Genomic DNA, 26,322 nt, shown 5'->3' on the forward strand with positions numbered 1-26,322 from the left:
CGTCTGGGGACCGACCTGTGACTCAGTTTCGAACCTATGTCGCCTGAGCCAGTTTGTAGGCGAAGACGGAGAGGTGACCAAGTGAACATCTCCCTAGATTAAATCAGAAGCACAGTATATATATATATAGAGAGACATACATTTAAAATTTATATCGTCTATTTGAAGCAAGAAAGGCGTTGACTGGTATGTATCTCATCAGAGTGTAACTCTTCTCCCTCTTTATAACATATGGCACATTTACTGCCTATACATGTACATCTAACAAATAAATCTTTGAAAGTTGTGAAGTAAAGGCGGAGGGCCAAAGTTAAATATCATGCTAAGTTTTTGATTTCCTGATAACTTGCAAGAAAGGACACCTCTCCGATTTTGATAAATGGAAAAAAAAGTTTTTGATAACAATCAATTTTTTGAAAAAAATCACCCCCCCAAAAAAATCATCTTTTTTTATACCAAAAATTGTGATGTTAATTAATCCCAATTCTGTTAAAATTGGTATAAAAATGTAGATAATTTAATTTTCTTTCATAGGACACTTAACCATGGTAGCCCAAGGTTTCCTTGAAATATCTTTGACAAAATACTAATTTTTGTCAAAAGTGCTGCTTTTTTGGTCGCCCCCTCTGATTTCGGAATGTTCGCTACAATAAAAATAAAAAATAAACCTCTGATATATTGTGTATCATGATAAATTCTTTTGAATAAACAAGGTGTGCTTAGTTCACGTGGTATTGGCAGGCAAACCCTTCTTTTCTGACTTTGGCCCTCCGCTTAGTATATAAAAACTTGATTTGTCTCAATTTATGCTTCCTGAGAATGGGACATTTTAAAGCTTACATATATAAGTATTCAGCCAAGGCCCTAATTCAACCAGTCCCCCTTTCATTCCTGAGTTACGAAAAATTAAAAAAAAAAACGTCCAACTTACAGGGAGTATACATAATTTAGTTCTTAACTTTGTGTAGAAATAAACGTTCTGGCCAAAACAGCAACGAAAATGAAATATTCTTCATCATATCTGTACTAATATGGTTATTTCTACCCACACAATTTATTCAGTAACTTTGTTTCAATGAAAGTACTTTATAATTTTCACTTTCAATTCAACTTATTCCATCTGAGGCTCTGGAAAGTACAGTAAGCTGTATTTCAAGAGATAATATCTATAAATTTCAATGTTATTGATAATTTTTAATTTCATTGATATATATTAATTTCATTGTTACAAAAAATTATGTGATAAAAATGGAATGCTGTCAGAGAGTTAAATACAGATATTCTGAAAGATAAAATCACAAATATACTCCTGTCTAACTATAAATGTGGCAATATAAATATATATATATAAATATTTCAAATGTGCTACAATTGCTGGAAGACATGTAATAAAAACAATAACATTTCCATGATTGTGTAACATGGGCCTATGCTCTGGTGACAAGTGCTCTGCGGTCATTTACAAATGAAGACTTGGTAGAATGGTACCATACCATATATAGAGGTAACATTATATATCATAAACAGATGTATAGTACCACAATATCAAACCTTACTTGAAAATCCAAATACCAACAATACCCTATAAAATCTTTGATAAAAAACCCACAATATCATAAATAGCTCTAACCTTAATACTTGTAAATCCAAATACCAACAGCACCCTGTAAAATCTTTGATTTATTAAAAAAGAGAGTGTTTTTCTGGAAACACCTAAAAAATCTGGATCTTCTACCCTGGAAGAAATCAGTACTTTTGCTTTTGTTTCTACTCTGTATAAGTTCTATAAATATTATTCAGCAAAAGCAGTAAACATGCGTGGCTCACAGAATGTACAGTTTACACTGGAAGTCTGGGAAGTTGGCATTGTGTGGGCAAGCTGCGCAGTGCATCCTAAAACAGTAACAGTATGTCAACTGTAAAATCAACTGTCAACCCACATGTGCAAGTATAAAAGTCAATGCAAAGATGCATGAAAATATAAATCACTCGGGCCTTGCAAGTTAAAGGGCCCATGTAGAACGTGCATACCACTTTCTGGTGACACTCTGCTCTTAATAGTCTTTTGTGAGATGGATCCACAGTGAACATAACGGGAATTAAAGTACCATCTCTGAAGGTGGTACGTTAACCCATTCTTGCTCGCAGCATGAACTTTTAATTGCATTTTCCAACAGATGCATACACTCGGGGAAGAATGAAAAAACTAGATGGAATTTTGACTGCGCGCAGTCGAAAATGATGCCTCCGCCATAGAGCAATTTAAACAAGTTTGGAGTTTAAATCTCCAGTGGTTCTTGAGATATCATGATAACAATCTCAATGTATGGAATTTCATAAGTTGACCTCTGTGACCCTTGACCTTTGACCTACGTGCTCCAAAATCTAATCAGATTGTCTTCCTATGGTGATACACACTATCATTAAGTTTGAAGTTTAAATCTCCAGTGGTTCTTGAGATATTATGATAACAATCTCAATGTATGGAATTTCATAAGTTGACCTCTGTGACCCTTGACCTTTGACCTACGTGCTCCAAAATCTAATCAGATCGTCTTCCTATGGTGATACATACTATCCTTAAGTTTGAAGTTTTTACATCTCCAGTGGTTCTTGAGATATCATGATAACAATCTCAATGTATGGAATTTCATAAGTTGACCTCTATGACCCTTGACCTTAGACCTACGTGCTCCAAAATGTAATCAGATTGTTTTCCTATAGTGATACACACTATCACTAAGTTTGAAGTTTAAATCTCCAGTGGTTCTTGAGATATCATGATAACAATCTCAATGTATGGAATTTCATAAGTTGACCTCTGTGACCCTTGACCTTTGACATACGTGCTCCAAAATCTAATCAGATCGTCTTCCTATGGTGATACATACTATCCTTAAGTTTGAAGTTTAAATCTCAAATGGTTCTTGAGATATCGCGCTAACAAACTCAATACAAGGAATTTCATAAGTTGACCTCTGTGACCTGTGACCTTTGACCTACGTACTCCAAAATCTAATCAGATCGTCTTCCTATGGTGATAAATACTATTCCCGAGTCTTAAGTTTAAATCTTAAATGGTTCTTGAGATATTGTGATAACGGTCAAACGGGACGGACGTACGGACGGACGTACAGACGTACGGACGTACGGACGGACAACCCGAAAACATGATGCCTCCGGCACCACCTTCGGTGGCGGAGGCATAAAAAAGCAGGGTAAGTCCAAGCTATTTCGTCCCATACGTTCCCATCCAGATCTAGGATTTTTTAAAGCATATTGAATGAATGTATCCAGCTGATAGCTCTACTAAAGCTTGAATAAGACAAACCTTCAAATAATTGATGTCAATTCCATATGGCAATTTGGTAACGTTTGGGACATATGTGTACCTTTGACTTGCCCAGTATTTTGAAATCTTGTGGAAACACACTCCAAGAACCAACAAGTATGACGTCTATTTCACCATCACTCGGTTACAGAAGGCTGCATGTGTAGGCACTGCTAAAACCGCTGCGATTGCTATGCCAGTTCCATCAGATACTGTAGCAGCACCCAAGGCGAATTCTCTCTTATCCACAGCAACCTAAAGGACAATAGAGATACAGCCCAAAAAAATGTTACAATCACCCTACAATTGCACTCATTCAGCTTGAGAAATAGTAACAAGACACACAAAATCAGAAAAGTCTTCAGGAAAAAGCTGGAAGATTCTTCCATTTTTCTTCAATCATTATTCTTTAAGTTTCATAACGTGTAATAAGTTGAGTCTCCATAGACTGATGTAATTTATATTATTAACATATTAGGGAAAAGCTTACTAAAGTGGTTATATTATATCAACAAAAAAATTACTAATGATTAGCAATAATAAATGATTGTTTTCCTTCCATACGACTGAGATGATTGAGTTGTTTGGACTTACTTCTCTCCTAATGATGAAGAAGGTATTGACATATGCAGCCCCGCCTAGCAACCCCTCAAATAAGATGAGAGCAAAGACGATGAAGATAGAAGGAATATAGAAGTAGAACAGCTGGGTCAGGAAGATAATCACGTTCACAACCTGAAAAAGAAACACGATAACGATTTCTGTTCCATGCTTATCCTGATTCAGTCAAGTAATTCATTGGTCAACTGTACTGTCATATTAAACTAATCTTGTTAATGCTTAGTTACTGATCAAAACCAATTTCAAAATGCTATATTAAACGTAACCAGCCCTTCATGTTCATGTATAAATCAATGACAACCCACAATTTCTCAAATATTACCCACATTTAATCTGATGTCAGTATATATATGATATCTGATGTGAATGTAGAAACATGTATGACAGAAAACTTCCTTCAATCCACCCACTAGCCCTTATCCCCTGCCACACAAGTACTTTACACTACTGTGCATGTAGAAAGCTGTACCGTGTGAGTCAAAAAAAAGTTTACACCTAGAAAATTGCTAATTATTTGTAAAATCATCTATGAACAGTAAATTATTATACATCTCATGAAAGAGTGTTTAATCCCAAATCATTTGGTACCATTTTTGTGTGGTATGTGTTCACGCTTGGATGAACAGGTGGCATTGTTTGCGAGACCGAATTAATACCAAAATCCCAATTGTTTTATTCAAACATCACACAGGCAACTTTGGCGCAATTTGATTTTTGCACTCTCGCAAACAATGTCTCCTGTTCATCCAAGCGTGAACACATACCACACAAAAACGGTACCAAATGATTTGGGATAAAACACTCGTTTATAAGACATATAACAGTTTAATGTTCATCGATGATTTTTTAAATAATTAGCGATTTTCTAGGTGTAAACTTTTTTTTGACTCACTTTGTATGTCAGAAATCACCTCTAAATTCAATGCAAATTAAAAAAGTTGCAGTGCACAACAGAGAGCTTCCCTTAATCCTTAATCCACCCCATACCTATCATAACTACATCCGATGTAAATGTAGTATGATAAACATGTATGCATCCACCACCATCGCTAGACAATAGTTTTCACAACAACCACTCATCTCCCTTTGAGACTTATCTGAATGTTCTTTTGTTGACCATTACCTGAAGAACTGCAAGAATCCATGTTCTCTGTATAGGAATAATGTTAACTGATGATCTTGAGACAAACACTCCAATTTGGTATAGAACCTGATACCTAGAATTTCAGATAAAAACAAAAGAACAAAAATAGAGGTAAAACAGAGAGATTTACTTGTATATCATTAGTATAATTTTTTGAATATGCCGAGGTAAAACCTATTATTCTGATTTCTTTTTCTGCATAATCTTTAATAAATTTGATTTAGAACGATGTCTACGTGGGTCTCTCAATTGTAACCTGCATGGTTACTAATTTATCTAACAAGAATGGGAAGTTTATACACATTCAACTTTTATTTTCAAATTGTTTAAAACTAGTGTGTAGCAGATGTCTCCACATTGTACAGTTCTGCTAAAGGATACCATAAACCCAAATCTCTATCTTTTCCTGGCTAATCCCCACATTTGAAGGTTTTATATTAAAGGTGCAATGTATTTTTAATCACAAGAAAATCTCATTTATTGTCTTACCATCTATATTGAGCCTCATGTGATAACCAAGCATCAGGGAAATATACCAGTTCAAACTACAAAAAAATGAAGAAATAAAGCTTTGGTTAAAGGTAAAGACCAGTTTTGGAAACGCCCCAATTTAAAAAAAAATGAAATGGAAGCTCTTATTACCAATCATGTGAAAGAATATGTTTTGACTAATACATGATTGATACATACATGATACACTAATTGATATATTTGCTAAATTAGTTTATCTATTGGACAGTGATAGATAAAAACGCATGTGTTGCGCACGTGCGCATAGTCCCATATACATCTTTCTATGTACGGTGCTTGTAACTTTTCCAAAACTGGGCCAAATTTCTTATCATTTTGATGATTCCAGAACCTTGCAATACACATCAATACTTATATGCTAGATGGTCAACCTTTTCTGATCGATTCCACAACGTTTCTTTCACAATGCAATCGCACGACCATAACCGGTCTTTGCCTTTAACAATGAACTTCAATATCGAACTATTTTCCCCATCACTTTTAATAGCAAAAAATGAAATTTGCTTTCATTTTCACAGTCATATGTTGTTACACAAATCCTTATAGTTATTTATATCTAGCAAAAAATGGTGAGAATTTAAAGGCACCAACATTTTCAAAGGGAGTGCAGGACAATGGAAATATAATTCTACAAGACCATGCTCTCCTTGTCTTTCTTTCCCTATCCTTCTCTAACTTTCCTCTTTTTTTATCTCTCTCTCTCTCTCTCTCCTCCCTCCCTCCCTCCCTCCCTCCCTCCCTCCCTCCCTCCCTCCCTCCGTCCCTCCCTCCGTCCCTCCGTCCCTCCCTCCCTCCCTCCCTCCCTCCCTCCCTCCCTCCCTCCCTCCCTCCGTCCCTCCCTCCGTCCCTCCGTCCCTCCCTCCCTCCCTCCCTCCCTCCCTCCCTCCCTCCCTCCCCCCCCCTCCCTCCCTCCCTCCCTCCCTCCCTCCCTCCCTCCCTCCCTCCCTCCCTCCCTCCCCCCCTCCCTCCCTCCCTCCCTCCCTCCCTCCCTCCCTCCCTCCCTCCCTCCCTTCCTCCCTCTTTTTGTCTCTATGTCTATAATCTTGAAAATTTCCTACGTGGGCTTACTTGTCTTTCGTCAACTTTCAATCAATATTATGAAAGACAATGACATCTCCACAACAAAAATTCTGAGGCACTCTGAATTCTTTTTTTCTTTTTCAATGCAGCAAAATTTTGGCAATTCAGAAGTCACACACACACACAAAACAAGATTGCAATAGCAAGGCTGAAGCCTGTAATTTCAAAAATTAATCTCTGTGACCTTTGACTTATGTATGTTGATACATGCTATCATAAAGTTTGAGCCTCATATCTCTAGTGGTTCTTGAGATATCAAAATAACAAAGCTAATAGTTTGAATTTCAGAAGTTGACCTCTGAGACCTTTGACCTACTAACCCAAAATCTACTCAGACCATCTACCTACGGTGATACATAATATTAACAATTTTGAGCCTTATGTCTCTAATCGTTCTTGAGATGGCACTAACGAGGACAATACCTGGAATGTCATGAGTTGACCTCTGTGACCTTTGACTTTTGACCTTGTTACTCCAAAATCTAATCAGATCATCTTCCTATGGTTATACATGTACATACTATCATCAAGTTTGAATTTCATATTTAAAATGGTTCTTGAGATATCGCGTTAACAAGAAAGCGGGACAGACGGACGGACGGACAACCCGAGAACAAAATGCCTTCGACACCACCTTTGGTGGACTGAGGCATAAAACTAAATTTTTATGGAATGCTGTAAGAGAGGTTAATTAAGATGCTGAACAAATGAGATATAAGCCTTTAAATAATCATAATGAAATATGCATGATCAGATACCAACTGCCAATAATAGTTTAATTTGTTCACAACTTACAAGTCCCTGATTGATGAAGTATTCAGCCATGTAGACAATTATCAATGGGATTATCAGGTAAAGCATGGACTATAGAGAGATTCAAAAGAGAAACATCATATCAAAAATAATATCGCTAATGACATTTGTTTGTCTCGCAATGTATGGTCAACAAGGGATCTAAAAGATCAAGACGTTTCTAGTGCCGCTGCAACACTTCGTCGGGTGATAAAATATATTGTAAGCAAGCATGTTTCATAATCTACGGGTGAACCGGCGGTCAAATAATTCAATCATCATGGTTGACATTTTCAGTCCTGCACTTAGGGGCTACTGAAGTTCAAATTTATCACAACCAGAGACATGCCACATTAATACAGAGACTCTTGCCTTTGACCGTTTCAATTCTTCAAACTTTTTTGTACAGCTTACAAGAGCCTTCTTTTGCAATATATTTTTTTTTACTGTACTATATTTCATAATATAGGCTGTCACATCATATTAAAATGGCCACTTATAGCTTCTTAGTACCGATTATTCAAAAGTGGCTGTGCAATGAAGACTAAGAATATGTCATTACATGAAGCTCTTCAAGTGGTACGTAATTATGTTTTCAAATAGTCAAAACTATTTGGCACAATTTGGAAATATGTAGCATGTGCACTTGCCAATTGGCAGATGTGGCACATAAAGAGTTAGAATGCAAAAACAATCTTTTCTTTGCTACTTGCATAACTCATCCCATATGTGTACTAAATAATTCATGAGTACTTTTACATACTCATTGGCCCGAATTCATAAAGGAGGTTCGTCAACAGACCTAGGTTTGTGTGCATCATATGACGCGTATTGAGGCGTTTTTACAAACTAGGTTTGTAAAAAACGTGTCATATGACGCACATAAACCTACATGTAGGTTTGTCGACAAACCTCCTTTATAAAATCTGGGCCATTATGTCTGTAAAGTTCAATGTGAAGAACATGCTTCTTCCAATGTAAGTACTAATTGAATATTTAAACATTTCAGTATTAATAAAGCTAACCTTTCAATTATTCCTAATCAAAAGATTAAAAAACTGATCAATAGGCCTAAAAATGATTATTCACCTTTATGATAACTAACTTCCCTCTCCAAGACAAATGTACGACTTCTTCATCTTGAATATCTGTATCCTCCCTCTCATCGTCTTTTGTCTCGTCGAGCAGTCGAGGGTACTGAATATTGGACTGCCTTCTCCAAGAACAATGTTGTATCGCTGGCACCCTCACCAAAACCAGCCAGTAACTGAGGGGAATTTAGAAGCAGACATTTAGGATCATTGCGTTAATGAAGTTTACAGATCATCATTCATGATACATAGTCAGACCCCCCCCCCCACCCAAACTTCCAATGAAAGGTTTTACTGTTTTTAGTAGAGTTTGATCTCAGGATCTCAGAAAATCGGACATTCTGAAAGCGATTTGTTTTGTTTTGAGATGGCTTCCAAGATTGCTGCTGTTTCATAACAAGGGAAACGCTCTCGGCGGTCTCGCCTGCATAACGCAATTCAATATGATAAACCAGAACGTCAATGACGTAGCGCTCATCCGCATCTCGCAACAACAAATATCGTAAAGTTTATGTGGTACACTTTTGAACTGGTCAAAAAATAAAAATTTGATGCCCTGGAAGGGACATAATTTCATTTCATTTGCATAAAGTACCATAAATAATCAATGGAGCAAAATCTCACAATTCTGTGTAGAAGTTTAGTGTTCCAAATTTAGCTCTACCAGATAAGGCAAACCAAATCATAATCGGTCAAGAAATGAGGGAAAAGAAGCAATTTTTGTTATTTTTGGAATAAATTTGCATAAATTACCATAATTAAGTAATGGAAAACAATTTCAAAATTCTGTGAAGAACTTTAGTGTTCCAAAGTTAGCTCTACGATATAAAGCAAACCAAATCAAAATTGGTCAAGAAATGAAGGAGAAGAAGCCTTTTTAGTGATTTCAAATAAATTTGCATAAATTAGCATAGATAATGAATTTCACGATTCTGTGTAGAAATTTTAAATCCCCCTCCTAGCCCTATCATATGAAACAATCAGAATCAAAATCGGTCGAAAAATAACGAAGAAGAAGCATTTTGAAAATCTTGATGTTGATGCCACAACAAAGTCTAAGTTTGTTGACCTTAAATGACCTTTGACCTTAACTTAGTCACCTGAAATTCTACTCACATGATTGGGTAGACTTGATAACCCTATAGTCCAAGTTTTATTGACTAAGAACTTATACTTTAAAAATTACATCAAAAATTCAAAAACTTAACCTTAGGTTAAGTTTTCGATGATGATGCTACAACATAGTCCAAGTCTGTTGACCTGAAATGACCTTTGACCTTGACTTTATGATCTGAAATTCTACTCACATGATTGGGGATACTTGATTACCCTATAGTCAAAGTTTCATTGACTAAGAACTTAAACTTTAAAAATTATATCAAAAATTCAAAAACTTAACCTTAGGTTAAGATTTTGATGTTGATGCCGCCGCCGCCGCCGTCACCGTCACCGGAAAAGCGGCGCCTATGTCTCGCTTTTTTGCTATGCAGGCGAGACAAAAATGGCCATTAATAACTTCTTATTTACCCTAGAGACATCATTTTGGGTCTATCCCATGGTTTAGGAGGTCAAGGAATCCATTAAGAATAGTTAAAATGTCTGTAGGTTGTTGTGAAGAAACCTAAAAATCCAAGATGGCTTCCAAGATGTCATAATTTGACTGGAATGACATGATCGCAAGCAAGTTTGTATATAATGCAGAAATGCCATTATTTTTTCTTTTTATATATAATATAACCCATATTAATTATGATCTCATCACAACTTAGCAACACTGTAAGATAAAAGAGTTTCTTGCATATGAGGATTCACTTCCATATGGCAATCAATATCTCAAAAGCAAGCTTAAGGACCAATATGGAAACTCTATTCATATCGCAGGAGGTGCCAGGTCTTCATGAGTTTGTGACGATGAGAGAAAAGACATACCAGCTTCACAATTCGTCATAATTGTGCAGCAAGTGTGGTCTTTGATGGATATGATGGAGGCCCGTCAATCAAGGACAACACACACTCTCTTTTTTGGTAACAATGGCCATCTTGTAAAGATTGGCTTTCCAAAAGTCTCATTTTCTTAGATTTTTAACATAATTACCAAAATCAAACTCTATAAGAAACTGTTTAAAAAACCTTTTCTTGCAATTTTCTGGGGGTCAAAATATAATTTCACCCGACTAAAATACCCACAATGAAAAAAATAACGGCTATACTGCTTTTCAGTCTTGTACCCTCTCTGTTGAGTCACGTATGCTTGGGAAACCCGAAACTATATTTTAAGGGGTATTCTATGGGTGAAAGTAAAATCAGGTGATAAGGATTCATTTGTCTGAAAAAAGTGTCAAGCAATAAGAGAGTTAAAGAAGTGTTATAGTGATTATACTGACCTAGCTGCCAAGAGTATTGGTATAATCAGCATGACAAGTATTGTGGTACGTGGGGATAGACCAGCAGCTATTAGTCCGGCATAGCTAAGTGAGCCAAACAATCCTGCAGCTCCTGTTCCTGATGACCATGTCGATACAACATCTCTGCCAATCAAATACATTCAAATTTGTTTTTAATTACCACTGAAATGAACTTATCATCTTCATGAACTAAAGATATTGGATTATTCTCACTTCTTCAAATTCATTAATCATAATCATTATCATAATCATAATCATCTCCTTGATTAGATATGATACAACAAAGTTAATATTTTCATAATGGTGATTTGTTTTAAGTTTTGCCAGACAGCCAGTCATTATGATAGATCAACTGAGCACAGTACATTTTCTAAGGTACGATTACCAAGCAGTTTAATTTTGTTTCCAAAGTAAATCTAGAATTGAGAAAAAGAATGTTGGTATTTGAATTTTTGAAAAGTATGGACTCACTTTATGCAAGATTATATAACAGACACAATTATATCTTGAAATATGTGTAGCTGTATGTCCACAAAATCAAAGATAATATCTGATTATAAATCCCACATACCGCTTTCCCACTTATGCTAGGTTTTCCAATACAATTTCATATAAAACGCATACATGCCAACATTTGAAAATCAGAAATCTGTACAAATTATGCTATTTTCAAAAAAAAGAGGAACAATCCTAACTCTCCTATTCAATACTACAGACAAATTTGTACAGGAAGAGGAACACCTGCATTAAAATGATAATTATCTTCTCCCAAAAAGAGGAATGTTCCTCTTTAATCTGAACAGTTGGCATGTATGAAAACGAAACAAAAGAGTCATATTGGTGACATACTCATCAAAGAATGTCGCCATACTCAGGAAACTAAATTCTCCTAAACCAGATGATGCAGATGCAAATATTACACCTAATCAGATAGGGGGGGAAACAAACAACTCATTACTTCATGATCATATCTCAGTGCCTCACAATTGTATTAGGTCTTTCATTATTAGAGATCAAGAAATTGAGAGAGAAAGAGGAAGATGGCGTAGCAATAAAAGGGATAAGGTAAAGATTAGTAACATCATGAGAAAGCAAACAAACTCAAGAGGTAAAATGCATTTTAACAAGGGAACACTATATCAATATTTTTCTTTAAAAGGGTCCTTCATCAGTATAGCGGTTTGGTGGCGTGATTGCTCTAATATTTATATTGTATCCAATATTTCTATATAAAGAAAAGCTTGTCCTACCATACTTCTTGAAATTCAAATCAGATATAGTGTGCACTCAATTATGGTACACTGATAGTATCACGTTTTTTTCTGAACAAATTATAAACAATTTTGAAAATAAACAAACAAACAAACACAAAAAACCTCAATACAAGTCTCACACAATGTTATCCTACATGAAGTCGGCAAAGTAAGGATTAGATACGATAGAGTTTCTAATGAAATGTTTCTTAAAGAGAGTTCATCCTCAAGTTTTATTAACACTTTCCATGGTGCAAGCTATTTCTCATAAGAAGATCTGCATTCACTTACCTATTATACTCAATGGAAGGTTTTTGGCAACGGCGACAATGATAAGGCTTGCAGCAGTGGAGAAGACACAGAAACCTATCCGTACACTGTGATGAGAGATATAAGCACAAATTCATGAACATACCGGTATCTGAAAATTCTCAGCATACACAGGTTTCAAATCTGAACCACAATGCATAACACCTCCACAACTGAGATATAATTCCTTGATTTCTATAATGCAATAGTGCTTGTTGAGCCTTACTCTTTTTTTAATGAGAACATTTATCTTTGTCCATGGTTAAATATAAAATATCACTTTCTATGGTTTGAAAGAAAATTGGGCAATCATATGAACAGTTTCTTTTGCTTGCATGATGACTGAATCATTTCAAACAACACTGGGTGTAAATGTTAATGTTAAAAATCAAATGTTGTGGACATGGCTTATACGCATACTATATCATAACAAATTTATACTCCTAAATTTTGCAGTATTTATGATATAAATAAGAAGAGCTCTTGTTCAAGGAATGCCAAATTATTAAAAATAACACAAATATCAAACGTACAAGCATTGTATACAAATTTACAAGTAAGATATCACAAGACCATTTAGGCATGTGTCTAAAAATATAAATGTCAACATAATATCACTATGAAAGTCGCTTGTTTTTACTCCTTCACAACTTATAGTGCAAAGATATCCCATTTTAATCAGAAAAGATGGTTCAGTTGTCCTAATTGCATGATACACATCTACTGGTCTAAATTCTGTTGTATTGACTACTGTATAAGTTTACAATATTATTGAGGCAAGTAGGAGGCAAGTTGGGTCAGTCTGTTTTGAAGTGTCTGCTTGTCGAACCAAAGACCGTGCTTTCGAATCCAACCCAGGTAGATAACTGAAGCCTGTGTTGTGTGTTAATGTGCCCCTCCCATTTTTATATAGACAAAGGATAGGTTACATTGGAAAACTGTCCGTCCCTCAGATAGGATGTTAAATGAAGGTCCTATGGTAGCGGAGTGTCACCACCTATACACGTTAAGAACCCACTGCATTATTTGTATAAGAGAAGGAGAAACCGCGGTGTAGTGGTCCACCCGCACGCCCCTAGAAGTTGTAACAGGGAGGAGAGAACCGAGGATTACAGTGATTCAGTTCGCTTTTCCCCTCCAAGCAGGCGGCGCCAAATACCTGCCATTAAATAAATAACAATATTTTCCGTTATTAACGATTGGGATGTTCAATAAAGAATGATTTTACAATGAAGTAACCAAGCAACTGCTGTAATGAAAAAATTCACATTTGCTATGTAATAGCTACTGATAACTTACTCATAAGAAATGAGATCTGCAAACCAAGGCGATATTAACTTGATACAAAGACTTGGAAGAATATTAGCCACTAAGATGACCTGAAGCAAAACAAAAATGGATGAAAAACAAGAATGAAAAATCTATATATACAGATTTACTACAAGTGAAAATGACATTTAATGTTTGTTTTTTTCCCCTTCTTTCTTTTCAATTTTTTTTGGGGGGGTCTTACTTCTTGATGGCCAGTGAAAACTTCACTCTCCCCTTATCCAAATTTAATACATTGAACTGCATGTGTACATTGAACCATATTTCACAATAAAATAAACAATGTAATACCTAAGAATTACATGTATGTGTCTTCTGTGATAAATAAATTATCCATGGTATTTCAATGACTTTATGGTCTCTCTCTCTCTTTCAAACAACTTACTGCAGTACTTGTGGGATTACAATCATATGGGTTGATGGTTGGAGATGTATTGTTGAGGTCAGTCCAGTTTACACTAGGCGATGGGATCTGTAACAAAATACATGAAGATAGTTTCAACAAATATTATACAAATTTCCTTTAGGCTGTCTTCAGGCACTTTACTTGGTCTTATTGGTCAATATCATTACTTCTCCTTTATGTCCTATCACGACATAATGCCAATGGATCAATATTGTTACTGTGATGCTTTCTGCTCTTTGACACTAAATACATTAAGCTGTTGACTATTGAATTTTATAGGTCCCATAGGCTTAACACAGGGACCACCAGGTTCCCGTAAGCAAAGGGTTAATATGTAAATGAACTAAAACAAGCAGTCAAACTATAAACAGAGGGTTGACCTGTTTATTAATGTCAGGTGATCCATTTCCACAAAGGTTTCATGAGGAAGTGAAAGTCACTGAAATGACTGGCATAATTTCTCCAATGTAAAGAATCTGTCAGTAATTGTATCAAAGTTTTATCTTTAAAGGTAAAGACCAGTTATGGTCATGCAATTGCATTGTGAAAGGACCGTTGTGGAATCGATCAGAAAAGGTTGATCATCTAGCATCTAGCATCTGCAAGGTTCTGGAATCATCAAAATGATAAGAAATTTGGCCCATTCTTCGTAAAGTTACAAGCATTATACACAGAAAGATGTATATGGGACTACCCTATATCTCTCACAGACCATGAGAGAAACAAATTTACCAAATATATGAATTAGTAGGCGGTTTCCCGGCAATTTTTTTATCATCATGTATTAGTCAAAACATATTCTTTCACATGATCGGTAATGAGAGTTTCCATTTCATTTTTTGAAATTGGGGCGTTTCCAATACTGGTCTTTACCTTTAATATCACTCTAAAAGGAAAGCAAATGGTGCCCAGTGAACCATACAGATGTATAAAATGAGTGAATTTAAGATCATGTGCTTGTCTTGTCTTCTATCATTACAATTATTAACACAGCTCACTGTATCTAAGAAAAGAAAATGAAAAGGCCTTTAACTATCATACAGTAGTACATGTAATAATTGGCTAAAAGGTAACAACTCAAGAATGAAAAGTGAAATAAAACAATTATAATTGATTGATGGTTTCATAGGATAATTAGATATCATCTGTTTGGAGCCAGAAGGGCTTTAGTTCATATATATTAACACAGAGTTAATGCCCCTATGGCTCTGAACAGATGATTTATTATAATTCACACTTATATTCAAACTGTGTTTTAATTTTTTCAAGGAATTGAATCAGCCAACACCTTATAAAGCAATTTGTCAAGAAAAATCATAGTGAAAGTGAAAATACATTAATCAAAGCCCTAATTGTGAATGTAATAAAAGTCATAAGTGACATGCATGAGAGATTAAATAATAACATCTGCATGTTTTAAGTTAAAGCTCAGTATTTGCAGTAAATTCTTTCACAGGGGGGGGGGGGGGGTTATTATTGTTTTGAAGCTATTCTATGTCACTCATCATGGTTCATCATGTCATATTAAGGTATTATCTACAATATAGACTGGCAAAATTATCACAAAATCTTCCTGAAGAAAAAAAAAACATATATTAAAATCAAAATCAGAAAACAACAACATTCTTCCATCACAAATACAACTACCGGTAATGGTTGATAAATTTAGTGTTTTTAGAATTAAAACCAAATATAAAAGTATGAAACTAGTTTGCAGCTTGCAAACAAATTATTCTTTCAACAAGGAAGTACATTAAAAAAAAAAACTTGCATCCAACCTACAAAGATAAGTTGTCACAATAATTAGGGCCTACAAGATGAAAGAGATTCATCAAGATGACTGTAAATAATTAGCTTTTAATGTCTTTGGTCTGTATTCCACTAATACATAGTTTACCACAAACCTGGGTCTAAGATTGCATTTCAAAAAGGAAGACCTCAGACTATTAAACATTCTTTGTTGAACCCAATTTTGAATAATAGCTAATAGGCCCAGTGTTTTGAGTTTAAATTTTAGAAGAATTTGGGCCTTTGAGCACATTGACATCTATCAAGACTAACTACATGTATATAAGCTAACAGTACACATGAAAGCGCCGTTCAGATACATGTATGATGCGGCAAAACCGTGGCGGTTATTTTAAGTTGGAGAGAAGTGTAATAGGCTTTATGTTTCTGTATCTTAAAGCAAAGGGCTATAATTTGTGTAGCTGTAAGACCTTTGTTTCACGCAGTTGCTATTCTTTTAACACCTTATAAAGCCATCGCATTAAACAAATATTTTAAAAATAATTTGTTTATGTGGTTTAATGGGTTCGAGCTAACAAAATACACTCATATAAAGTATTCTAAATTTTGTTTAATATTGAAACTTGAATTATAACCACGGTAAAGGACACTTACTGGAGGAGGTTCGGTAGGTGAAGCGGTCACTTCTCCCAGGATATCAAAAGCTGCACTCAGCATAATGGTGTAGGCATAGTTGTTACATAGCCCAAGCATCCTATATAGTAGAAAAGAGACAATATACATGCTATTCTTACAAATGTGTTGAGGTAAAAAGCACAATTATGAAGAAAAAAAGGTATATATATGATGTGGGAGGGATGAACGGTGACAAAATAAACAATGTCAACTGAAAAAGAAAAAAAAAGACATCCAGCCCCCCACAGGTTTTTTTAACATTTCAATTGTATTTATAATAAAATATATAGTCTTTGGCTGAATTGCTCTGATCTACAATTGTATGTGACTACCAGATAACTGAAACAAATCACCTTATCCAAAACAAATATATATCCATACCCCACAGGTTTTTCTTTTAAAGGCCCACTGCACTACTGGTAGCTACTTGCGCCCTCTATATAACAAACAATGCCTAATCGATGACCATTGGTCCCCCATGATCCTCTTTTTCTTATGTTAACTGAGAGCTGAGTTGATGAGATAACCACCTGTCCAGTGACCTTGTAGAGCGGTTTAATCCCTCCTGTAAACTACGGCAGATAAGCTTTAAAACTTCAATTGTATCTTTGTCTGAATTGCACTGATTTGCTCTTAATTGTTCTTTCATTCAATTAGTTATTTCTAAACTTCCCCTTTCAGTTCTACAAATGCATGTGACTACCCGATTACTGAAACAAATCACCTCATTATTCAACTCACCAGAATGAAGACAAGTTTCGTCTCCTTGTCCATTTGTTTGTTTCATGGTTTTCGTCCTGTGCATTGACTGTGTTTTCTTCAGATTCTGTTTCAGGCATTGTGGTACTAATTCAAAGATGGCAGAATACTGTACATGTGGCTCAGTCAAAGACCATTTCTGTGATAAAAAATTGAGAATTTACATTTGAAAAATAAAATGAATCACTTTGATATGTTAACACATTACACATAGTTGAAAAATATGTTGTTTTAAAAGCAATTTGCATCTGTAACATTTTTAAAAACCTTTACACACTAGGGCTTGACACTAAACAGTTGCTTGGGACACTTGGGCCGCCACTCTCTTCCTTTGCACCTCCAAGTTTTGACAAACTATAGGGCTCATGCAAACTGAAATTCAATCTGGTATATTTCGACCCCCTTCCAAAAGTTAGTGTAGAGCCCTGTCATAAACCATAAACCACAAACTTTAATAAACTCCATACCAGTATATGACTAACGGAGATCCTTGGTTTTCCAGAGTAAATTTCTGGTATTAAGTCAGAAGTTGCTTTTTGAAGAAACTACCCATGCATAAACACAATTAAAACCTCAATTAAACAAGGGAAACGCTCTCGGCGGTCTCGCCTGCTTAACGCAATTCAATATGATAAACCAGAACCTCAATGACGTAGCGCTCATCCGCATCTCACAACAACAAATATCGTAAATTTTATGTGGTACACTTTTGAACTGGTCAAAAAATAGAAATTTGATGCGCTGGAAGGGACATAATTTCATTTCATTTGCATAAAGTACCATAAATAATCAATGGAGCAAAATCTCACAATTCTGGGTAGAAGTTTATTGTTCCAAATTTAGCTCTACCAGATAAGGCAAAATCAGTCAAGAAATGAGGGAAAAGAAGCAATTTTTGTTATTTTTGGAATAAATTTGCATAAATTACCATAATTTATTAATGGAGAACAATTTCAAAATTCTGTGTAGAAGTTCAGTGTACCAAAGTTAGCTCTACGATATGAAGCAAACCAAATCAATATCGGTCGAGAAATGAAGGAGAAGAAGCCTTTTTTGTGATTTCGAATAAATTTGCATAAATTAGCATAGATAACAAATTTCACGATTCTGTGTAGAAATTTTAAATCCCCTCCTAGCCCTATCATATGAAACAATCAGAATCAAAATCGGTTGAAAAATAATGAAGACGCATTTTGAAAATCTTAATGTTGATGCCACAACAAAGTTTGTTGACCTTAAATGGCCTTTGACCTTAACTTAGTGACCTGAAATTCTACTCACATGATTGGGGAGACTTGATAACCCTATAGTCCAAGTTTCATTAACTAAGAACTTATACTTTCAAAATTATATCAAAAATTCAAAAACTTAACCGTAACAAAGTCTAAGTTTGTTGACCTTAAATGGCCTTTGACCTTAACTTAGTGACCTGAAATTCTACTCACATGATTGGGGAGACTTGATAACCCTATAGTCCAAGTTTCATTAACTAAGAACTTATACTTTCAAAATTATATCAAAAATTCAAAAACTTAACCTTAGGTTAAGTTTTCGATGATGATGCTACAACATAGTCCAAGTCTGTTGACCTGAAATGACCTTTGACCTTGACTTTGTGATCTGAAATTCTACTGACATGATTGGGGATACTTGATTACCCTATAGTCAAAGTTTCATTGACTACGGACTTATACTTTAAAAATTATACCAAAAATTCAAAAACTTAACCTTAGGTTAAGTTTTTGATGTTGACGCCGTCGCCGTCGCCGTCGCCGTCGCCGTCGCCGTCGCCGCCGCCGTCACTGGAAAAGCGGCGCCTATGTCTCGCTCTTTGCTACGCAGGCGAGACAAAAACCCACCTCTGGAGTGTTTTTTCTCTGAAAAACTCTGACAAAAACTTCACTGAATTTTGCATTACAAATGCTCGCTCTCAAAAGATATAAGCATCAGTGATTTTTGCTCATATGATTCTCCTCCTTAATTCCGCACTACCGCACATAGCCTTCCACATAGCCTTCAAGAGCAGCTACAAATCATGCACGCATTGCTGCACACTCCTCACCAAAATACCTACCAGTAATTGTTTTTTAATGGCAAGCAAAACAGATTTATTTTCCCACTGAATACAAACTTATCCTCAGATTCTGTTAAAGAGAAGGTTGAGTTCTGGAAAGGGTGACAAATAATTTGTGAGCATTACTCACATTCTTATTATGCAAGTATGGAAGAACAGACATGTTCCCTGAAAAACATGGCTCTTCAAATGCCTTCATATTCTAAATATGCATGTAACATCGTAAAAATCGGGGGGGGGGGGGGGGGGCGGCTTTTTACGTCACGTGTTCGTGTAGTCCCATATACATCTTTCTGTGCAAGTGTTTGTATCTTTACCAAGACTTGGCCAAATTTCTTATCATTTTGATGATTCCAGAACCTTGCAATACTCACCAATTCTTATATGCTAGATGATCAACCTTTTCTGGTCGGTTCCACACCGTTTCTTACACAATGCAAGTGCATGACCAGAACTCAACTTCATCTTTAACTTCAGTCTATACTCTGAATAGGTCTAGACATGGATTTGTACAAACAGTCCAGCATCACCACAAAAAGAAAACATCCTTATCAGTTTAATATTACATCTAAGTATCATAATTCTGTATTTGATTTTTTTTTTTTTTTTTGGGGGGGGGGGTCCCTGTCTGCATGCCTCCTTTTGCAATCAATGTAAAAGATATCTTAAAGCATTACGATTAAAATATTGCATTTATTTAACCACATGGCAACTTTATTAGCTGGACACAATATATAATTTTTAGATTTGAATTCTTAATTTTCCCCGTCAAAACCCTTTTGATTGTATGTAAGAATACTGCATTATTTCTTGGGACACTACATCCAGACAGTTTGAAGGTGACATATTTTTGTGTTTGAAGAAATGGCACTCGCTCACTGTAACTATTCTAATTATTTTATTTCGGTGACGTCCAAACGACCACGCAAAGTCGCAAAATGCACTTTCCACCACTACAGCAAAGCGGAAGTCATCGCCTGATTGTAATTGACATGCAAAGGCTCTACTTACATCATAGACTGTGACTCAGTGATGTCTCTTTTTAGATAACATATTTCTGCGTTAAAAAAGCATTCATTTTGTGAAATCCTACTTTGATGTATAATGTGGTATCGGCACAGTAAGATCGGGTATTTGTATATACGTTTTCCAAAATGACATTCTGATAATCAACATTTTGTTCTGTTGTCATATATACGCATAATACAACTGATCTTTATGATTTCTTAACGTGACATAGCTTCTTCTCCCCCTGCAAAAAAAAAGAAAACAAGGTTATTTAATAAAAGGATCATGCGACAAAATGATCATTGTGATTCAAATTGATGCAAGGATTTTTTTGAATAAGCAATGCTTTTCACCAGAATCTTCTTTGTAAAAACAACTTTTACAAATCTCAGCCATGCAATTCTGCCACTGTGTTGTAAGATCACTTTCAGATTAGAAGAAGTGTATTCTTTAAAGAGTACTTTAAATTGAATGGAACATCTCAACTCAGTAAGCATGGCTGAGATTTGTAAAAGTTGTTTTTACAAAGAAGATTCTGGTGAATAGCAGTGCTTATTCAAGCAAATATTCGCATCAATTTGAATCACAATCATTATTTGTCGCTTAATTCCTTTTAATGACCTTGTTTTCCTTTTTCTCGTTTGCAAGGGGAGAAAAAGATACTGTATGTCACGTTAAAGACATCATAAAGATCAGTGTTGTTTGCGTATATATTATATACACAGGCCCCGCGGAACGTTTATCACAGTGGGGGGCTAAAGTATTTACGATCAGGTAGAGGGTAGCGAGCGTCAATTGGTGTGGGGGGTTCAGCGGGCGGAGCCCCCGGAAGATCAGGGGTTTTAGGCATTTAATTACGGTCAGAGAAGCACAAATATTGTGATGCCGCACTTGTGTCACTGGCAGGTCAGGGGGGGGGGGGGCCGTTTTTTTTTTTTAAAGGTAAAATTTACGTTACTATCTTTTTACCGGTTTGGGAGGCTAGGGGGGGCCTGGGGGGGGTGCCCGGGCCGGGCCCGTGGATCCGCGTCTGGTAGGAAACACAAATCTGTTATTTCTTCAAAACAGGCAATATAAAAACAATCTGGATGTCAAGAGCAATATTCATGTGACAATCGTAATGATGACTGTGCCGATCAGTACAGTACATATTTAGTGCAAAATGTATCACCGATGACGTGTCGCAGTGGAAGAGAAAAAAAAAATTAACAATTCTAATAAATAGGCTTTCGATTTCAAAATGATGATAATTCCATGGTTAACAACCAATATCATTATTTGTCGTTCTCGTTTGCAGGATCTTTTATGCAGGAGAAACTTTAAGGATTCTTTCAGGCAGCAAATGAACCAAAAAAACACACAGTGCAAGGAGAGTATTTCTCCTAGGAATCAATTTCCTCTGAAATTCTAGCCATAATTGTAATGTGATTTTGCTGTGGGGAAACAGAAAACAAGGAATAGCACGCATTACCCTAGATCACTACAGATAATATTTTGATAAAATCTTCCTATTTGCTTCAAAAGCGTTTTGAGGTGGATATTTTACACCTTTGGGGCCAATACTGATCTACTTTCCTACTGAATATGATTTCAAGCCGCCTATTCATCAGACTCATTTTTGTTTGGCCCGTTAATTTCTATATCATTTACGGTTGGCTGGATACTCTGAATAATGTTCAGAGTATCCAGCCAACCGTAAAAATCCTAGAAATAGAAAAAACAATAAGGTTATACAACTAACAATCCAGCACCAGCACAAGAAGAAAACATCCCTGTTACCTCTACCGGTAAGCATTATAATTTTGTATCTCTTTTAGGGAGTGCCTCTATTTTTGTGTGTCTATAACGTAATGAAAAATGTGAAGACTAAGAAAAAAAAAATCATTATTATTCAGTCTGTTGAACTGGACTTGTGCATAGTATATAATAATAATAATACATATGATTTATAAGGCGCCAAATCCACTTGACAGTCAAATGCTCAAGGCGCAGCTTGTGCAAAAGATGAAATACATACATGATACATTGATACAAAGTGCGATAGGAAAGGTACAGACATGAAAGGTAATGGTAATCAATTATAAGCTAAATTAAACAGATATTTCTTAAGATTGTTTTTTAACACCTCAGCAGAACTGCTATTCTTAACCCATTGAGGGAGAGTATTCCATAACGAAGGCCCAGCATGAGCGAAGGTTCGTTCCCCCCACTTTGTTTTAACCCTAGGAGTAACAAGTAAGCCAGAGTTTTGAGAACGTAGCTGTCTAGAAGGAAAGTAATGCTTAATCAAGCCGATGTTATACTGCGGAGCAGAGCCATGTATACAGTGAAATAATAGCAAAATAATCTTGAAAACAACACGTTTTTCTACGGGCAACCAATGGAGTGATTTGAGGACTGGTGTGATGTGACTGTACTTGTTGGACAGGGTCACGACACGAGCAGCAGCATTCTGTAATCTTTGTAATTGTAATATGTCAGATCTAAAAATTGAAGAAGAAAAAAAAGGAGAAAGAAAAGATAGAAAAGGGCATACACTGATGCAGGCAGAGGGCACAGGCGGTCTGTGCCCCCTTTTTGGCCGCTAAAAAAAAAAAAAGAGAGAGGAAGAAAGAAAAAAAAACTTTAATTTGTTTTCCTAGATATGGTTTAGAGCAGGGTTTCTAAAAGTCTGGACAGGGCATGCCTGGGCATTTTCAAAGTTTTAAGAAAATTCCACCAAATTCCAGGAAATTGGGTGTTCTTTTTCAGGAAACTCTATTTAAACAAGTGGAAACTCTGGCGGCTCTGTTGTTTTAAACTGTTACAGTTCTCTTTGGATCAGATATAGATAGACCTATAACAATTAGGCTTATTATCTCAGTATACAAGTGTCATAACTGTAAAATTTAGGAGCAGATTGTCCAAGTCTGTAACAAAATTGAGCAATTTTGGGGTCGTGCCCAGCTTTCCAGCGATCATTTTGTACATTAATTGTTCTACTAAGTCAAAGAATACGATCGACCATAACAAATTTCAGGCGAATGGCATCCATGTTTTTGACCTAATTGGTTACAGCTTTTATAGAAATCATACCTGGACCGTCAAAGAAAAGTTTGAGAACCCCTGGGCCCTGTCTTACAAAGAGTTGTAATTGATCCAAGTTTGAAGTCTCCTATCTCTTACTTGCGATTGATATCAATCGCAAATAAGTTGCGAGTGATATCAAGTCTTTGTAAGACAGGGCCCAAACTCTATAATCTTGAACTTAACTGATATTGATAACTAAGTAAGCACTAGTCTAGACCGAGAGCTTCAGTCTCTGATATCGACGGTTGTTCTGCTGAGATTGCATCTGGCTCCTCTGTATGGGGAACGTCAACAAATGTCTGTTTTTATTAAAGAATGACCCTAGACCGAATTTAGAATAACCAATGAAGAGACAGAAAATTCGGTCTGGAATGCATACCAGACGGTTATTTCTGTCTAACTCTAAGTAAGAACATGACAAATTGTGATCCTAATTCAGCAAATAAATGGCTCATGATTTCATTAGTCTGTAAGAAATTCAGTAATCGAGATTAATCATTACTTTATCAGTTTATCTTAATGTGAATTAACCATACTGTCCTCTCACCAATCATTCGAATATGTAGATTAGAGATCTTGTGAGGCCGCCAAAAAAGTAGACGGTGCAATGAAAGCAGCTAGCAGCGATCGAGCAACTCGCTGACGTCGGGCGGGGTGGAGCTGGCCTGGCCTGCCTGGCTGAGCTGTGAGAAGACTGGAGCAGGTAACAGAGACGAATCGACACCAACATCAACACTGCAACAGAGACACCACTTTGCTGTCCGAAAACCCGCAGGCGAATGGAATAAATCCGTCCTGCCTCCCAGAGCAAGTTCTAATTTGTGAAGTTTTTTTAGTTTTCAGTTCAAATATAGCGCTCAAACGGGACGAGATTCGGCTGATTAAACGTCCAACCTGTAGGCTGCATAGTCAGAAAGTGTTAACAATTGATATCTAAGTTTTCACTCCAGATCACCTGATCGCTGTGTGCGCGCTCGCATGCCAAGGTGGAAGATCGCGGGGGTTTCCCTTTTTCGAAATTTCCGCGCTTTGGTTCAGGCCACAGGCTAGCTAGCGCGATTGAACGCGTTTGTGTTTTGTTATTCTACACACCCAAACTAAATAAATTTTGATCGATAATTATAACTCAAAGATCTCTTCATATATTCCATCATTAAGCTTCTCCTCTCTGTCATTTTGTTGAATATTAGTTTTGTTTATCTCTCTTCTGTTCCCAACTCCTCAATCACTTTCACCTCAACCAATGTAAACAAAAAACACCTCCAACCCCGTTCCAAACTAAGAAAAATTACTTAGAAAAAAAAAATACTAACAAAACTCAATCAAACAAACAGAGAGTCAAAGGGATAGTCCACCGTGATATCAAGTAGGTTTTAATAAAATGTAGAAAAATGAGAGAAACAATTAGTGAAATTTTGAGCAATATTTGATCAGGAATATGAAATTCATTAAATTTTAAAGTCATCACAGAACAAAAATTGGAAACACTGCATGTGGCATATCTTGCGAGCTCCTCGATCTCCAATTTGCTCTGTACATAAAATTTCATTTTCTTAGTTACTGATGACGGAATAAATTTTTTTCATTATGGGTTGTATAAAAACACATTTGCAATAATTAAAGGTGAATATATGATTGAAAAATTGATAACATTGAAAATGTAGTATTTTAGTACATAACAAATGGGAGCTAGCTAGGGGACCTCGCAAGATATGTCAGAGTTGCCAATTGGTGTTTGAATAATTGCATCTTCAAAAATTCATAACGTTCTTACTTTTAATCATTTTTTCGCTCAAACTTTGACTGACCCGTTTCTCACATTTTTCTGCTTCAACTTAATATCAGGGCGGATTTCCCCTTTAGGCCAAGAATAAGCTGCACTACTAATGCAAAAGAAAAGTTTCAAGAGATCACAATTAATCTAAAATTGTAATTGAAATTTAGAGAAATCTTAAACTCAAAGGAAACAGCACTATGTACATATGTATATCAATTTTATTTTCATATATAAAATATTCTCTACTTAAAATACAGGCAATGCACTTCACATGATATCAGGGGCATAAATCTATCTCCAAGATAGAGGAGGTGATTCAGAATTAAATAGGAAACTTCAGACACTCTTGATAAACAAAACTAACATATTCCCATATGTGGCAAAGTGGCACAAAACCTACAGTTATAACTGTGTACTGCAAAAAATTACAATAATAAAACTAAGATCTTTTAATCATTTATGTTTCAGGGTTCACTCAACATTCTTGACAAGATTTCTGTATACGCTAGACATATTTAGCAACCAACATTTGTAAAAGACCCTCTGATCCTGTAGTCTTTCTAAAGACAAATAGGCAAGGGTACATTGATATGTTAAGAATATTATTTTCATCCAATGGTTCCATTCTGACTTCCTGCTTAGAATTCAATGGGATTTGTAATTGTAACCAAGAAATCCCCCAAAGAGCTATTACACAGTATTACAAAATTTCAATATACATATTTTTGATTATACCTTAGCCTGGAATGAAGAAATGCTTTAAATGCTTTCAGTGAATTAAAGCAGATCGAATAAAGCCAAATCAGCAGTAGTAGTAGTAGTAGTAGTACAAGTACTTAGGAGTGTCTTAAGTTTCCCTCAGTATGGATACATGCATGAAATCAATGTAAATATTAATATTACAATATTACAACATTGC

The 26,322-nt window shown here is 35.8% G+C and overlaps 1 protein-coding gene across 2 annotated transcripts; it reads right to left on the minus strand.

Annotated features, from left to right (window-relative positions):
* Nucleotides 1-3,213: 3,213 nt before the first annotated feature.
* LOC100889202 (battenin) lies at nt 3,214-24,608 on the minus strand. Of its 2 annotated transcripts, XM_031000509.1 has the most exons (14): nt 24,174-24,605; nt 17,458-17,614; nt 16,696-16,795; nt 14,272-14,358; nt 13,857-13,936; nt 12,540-12,625; nt 11,845-11,917; nt 10,975-11,118; nt 8,589-8,766; nt 7,503-7,571; nt 5,586-5,641; nt 5,076-5,169; nt 3,926-4,066; nt 3,214-3,586 (listed from the first exon to the last, which is right to left on the minus strand). In XM_031000509.1, exons 2-14 carry the CDS (start codon nt 17,553-17,555, stop codon nt 3,458-3,460), a joined length of 1,335 nt encoding a protein of 444 aa, XP_030856369.1. In that variant the 5' UTR covers nt 17,556-17,614; nt 24,174-24,605; the 3' UTR covers nt 3,214-3,457. The 2 variants fall into 2 exon arrangements, with proteins under 2 accessions (XP_030856369.1, XP_030856370.1); XM_031000510.1 differs by lacking the exon at nt 7,503-7,571 and having other exon boundaries at nt 24,174-24,608.
* Nucleotides 24,609-26,322: the final 1,714 nt, after the last annotated feature.

Source organism: Strongylocentrotus purpuratus, unplaced genomic scaffold (assembly GCF_000002235.5).
Source record: "Strongylocentrotus purpuratus isolate Spur 01 unplaced genomic scaffold, Spur_5.0 spur5_scaffold_6, whole genome shotgun sequence".
In the NCBI taxonomy this organism is placed as follows: Eukaryota; Metazoa; Echinodermata; class Echinoidea; order Camarodonta; family Strongylocentrotidae; genus Strongylocentrotus; species Strongylocentrotus purpuratus.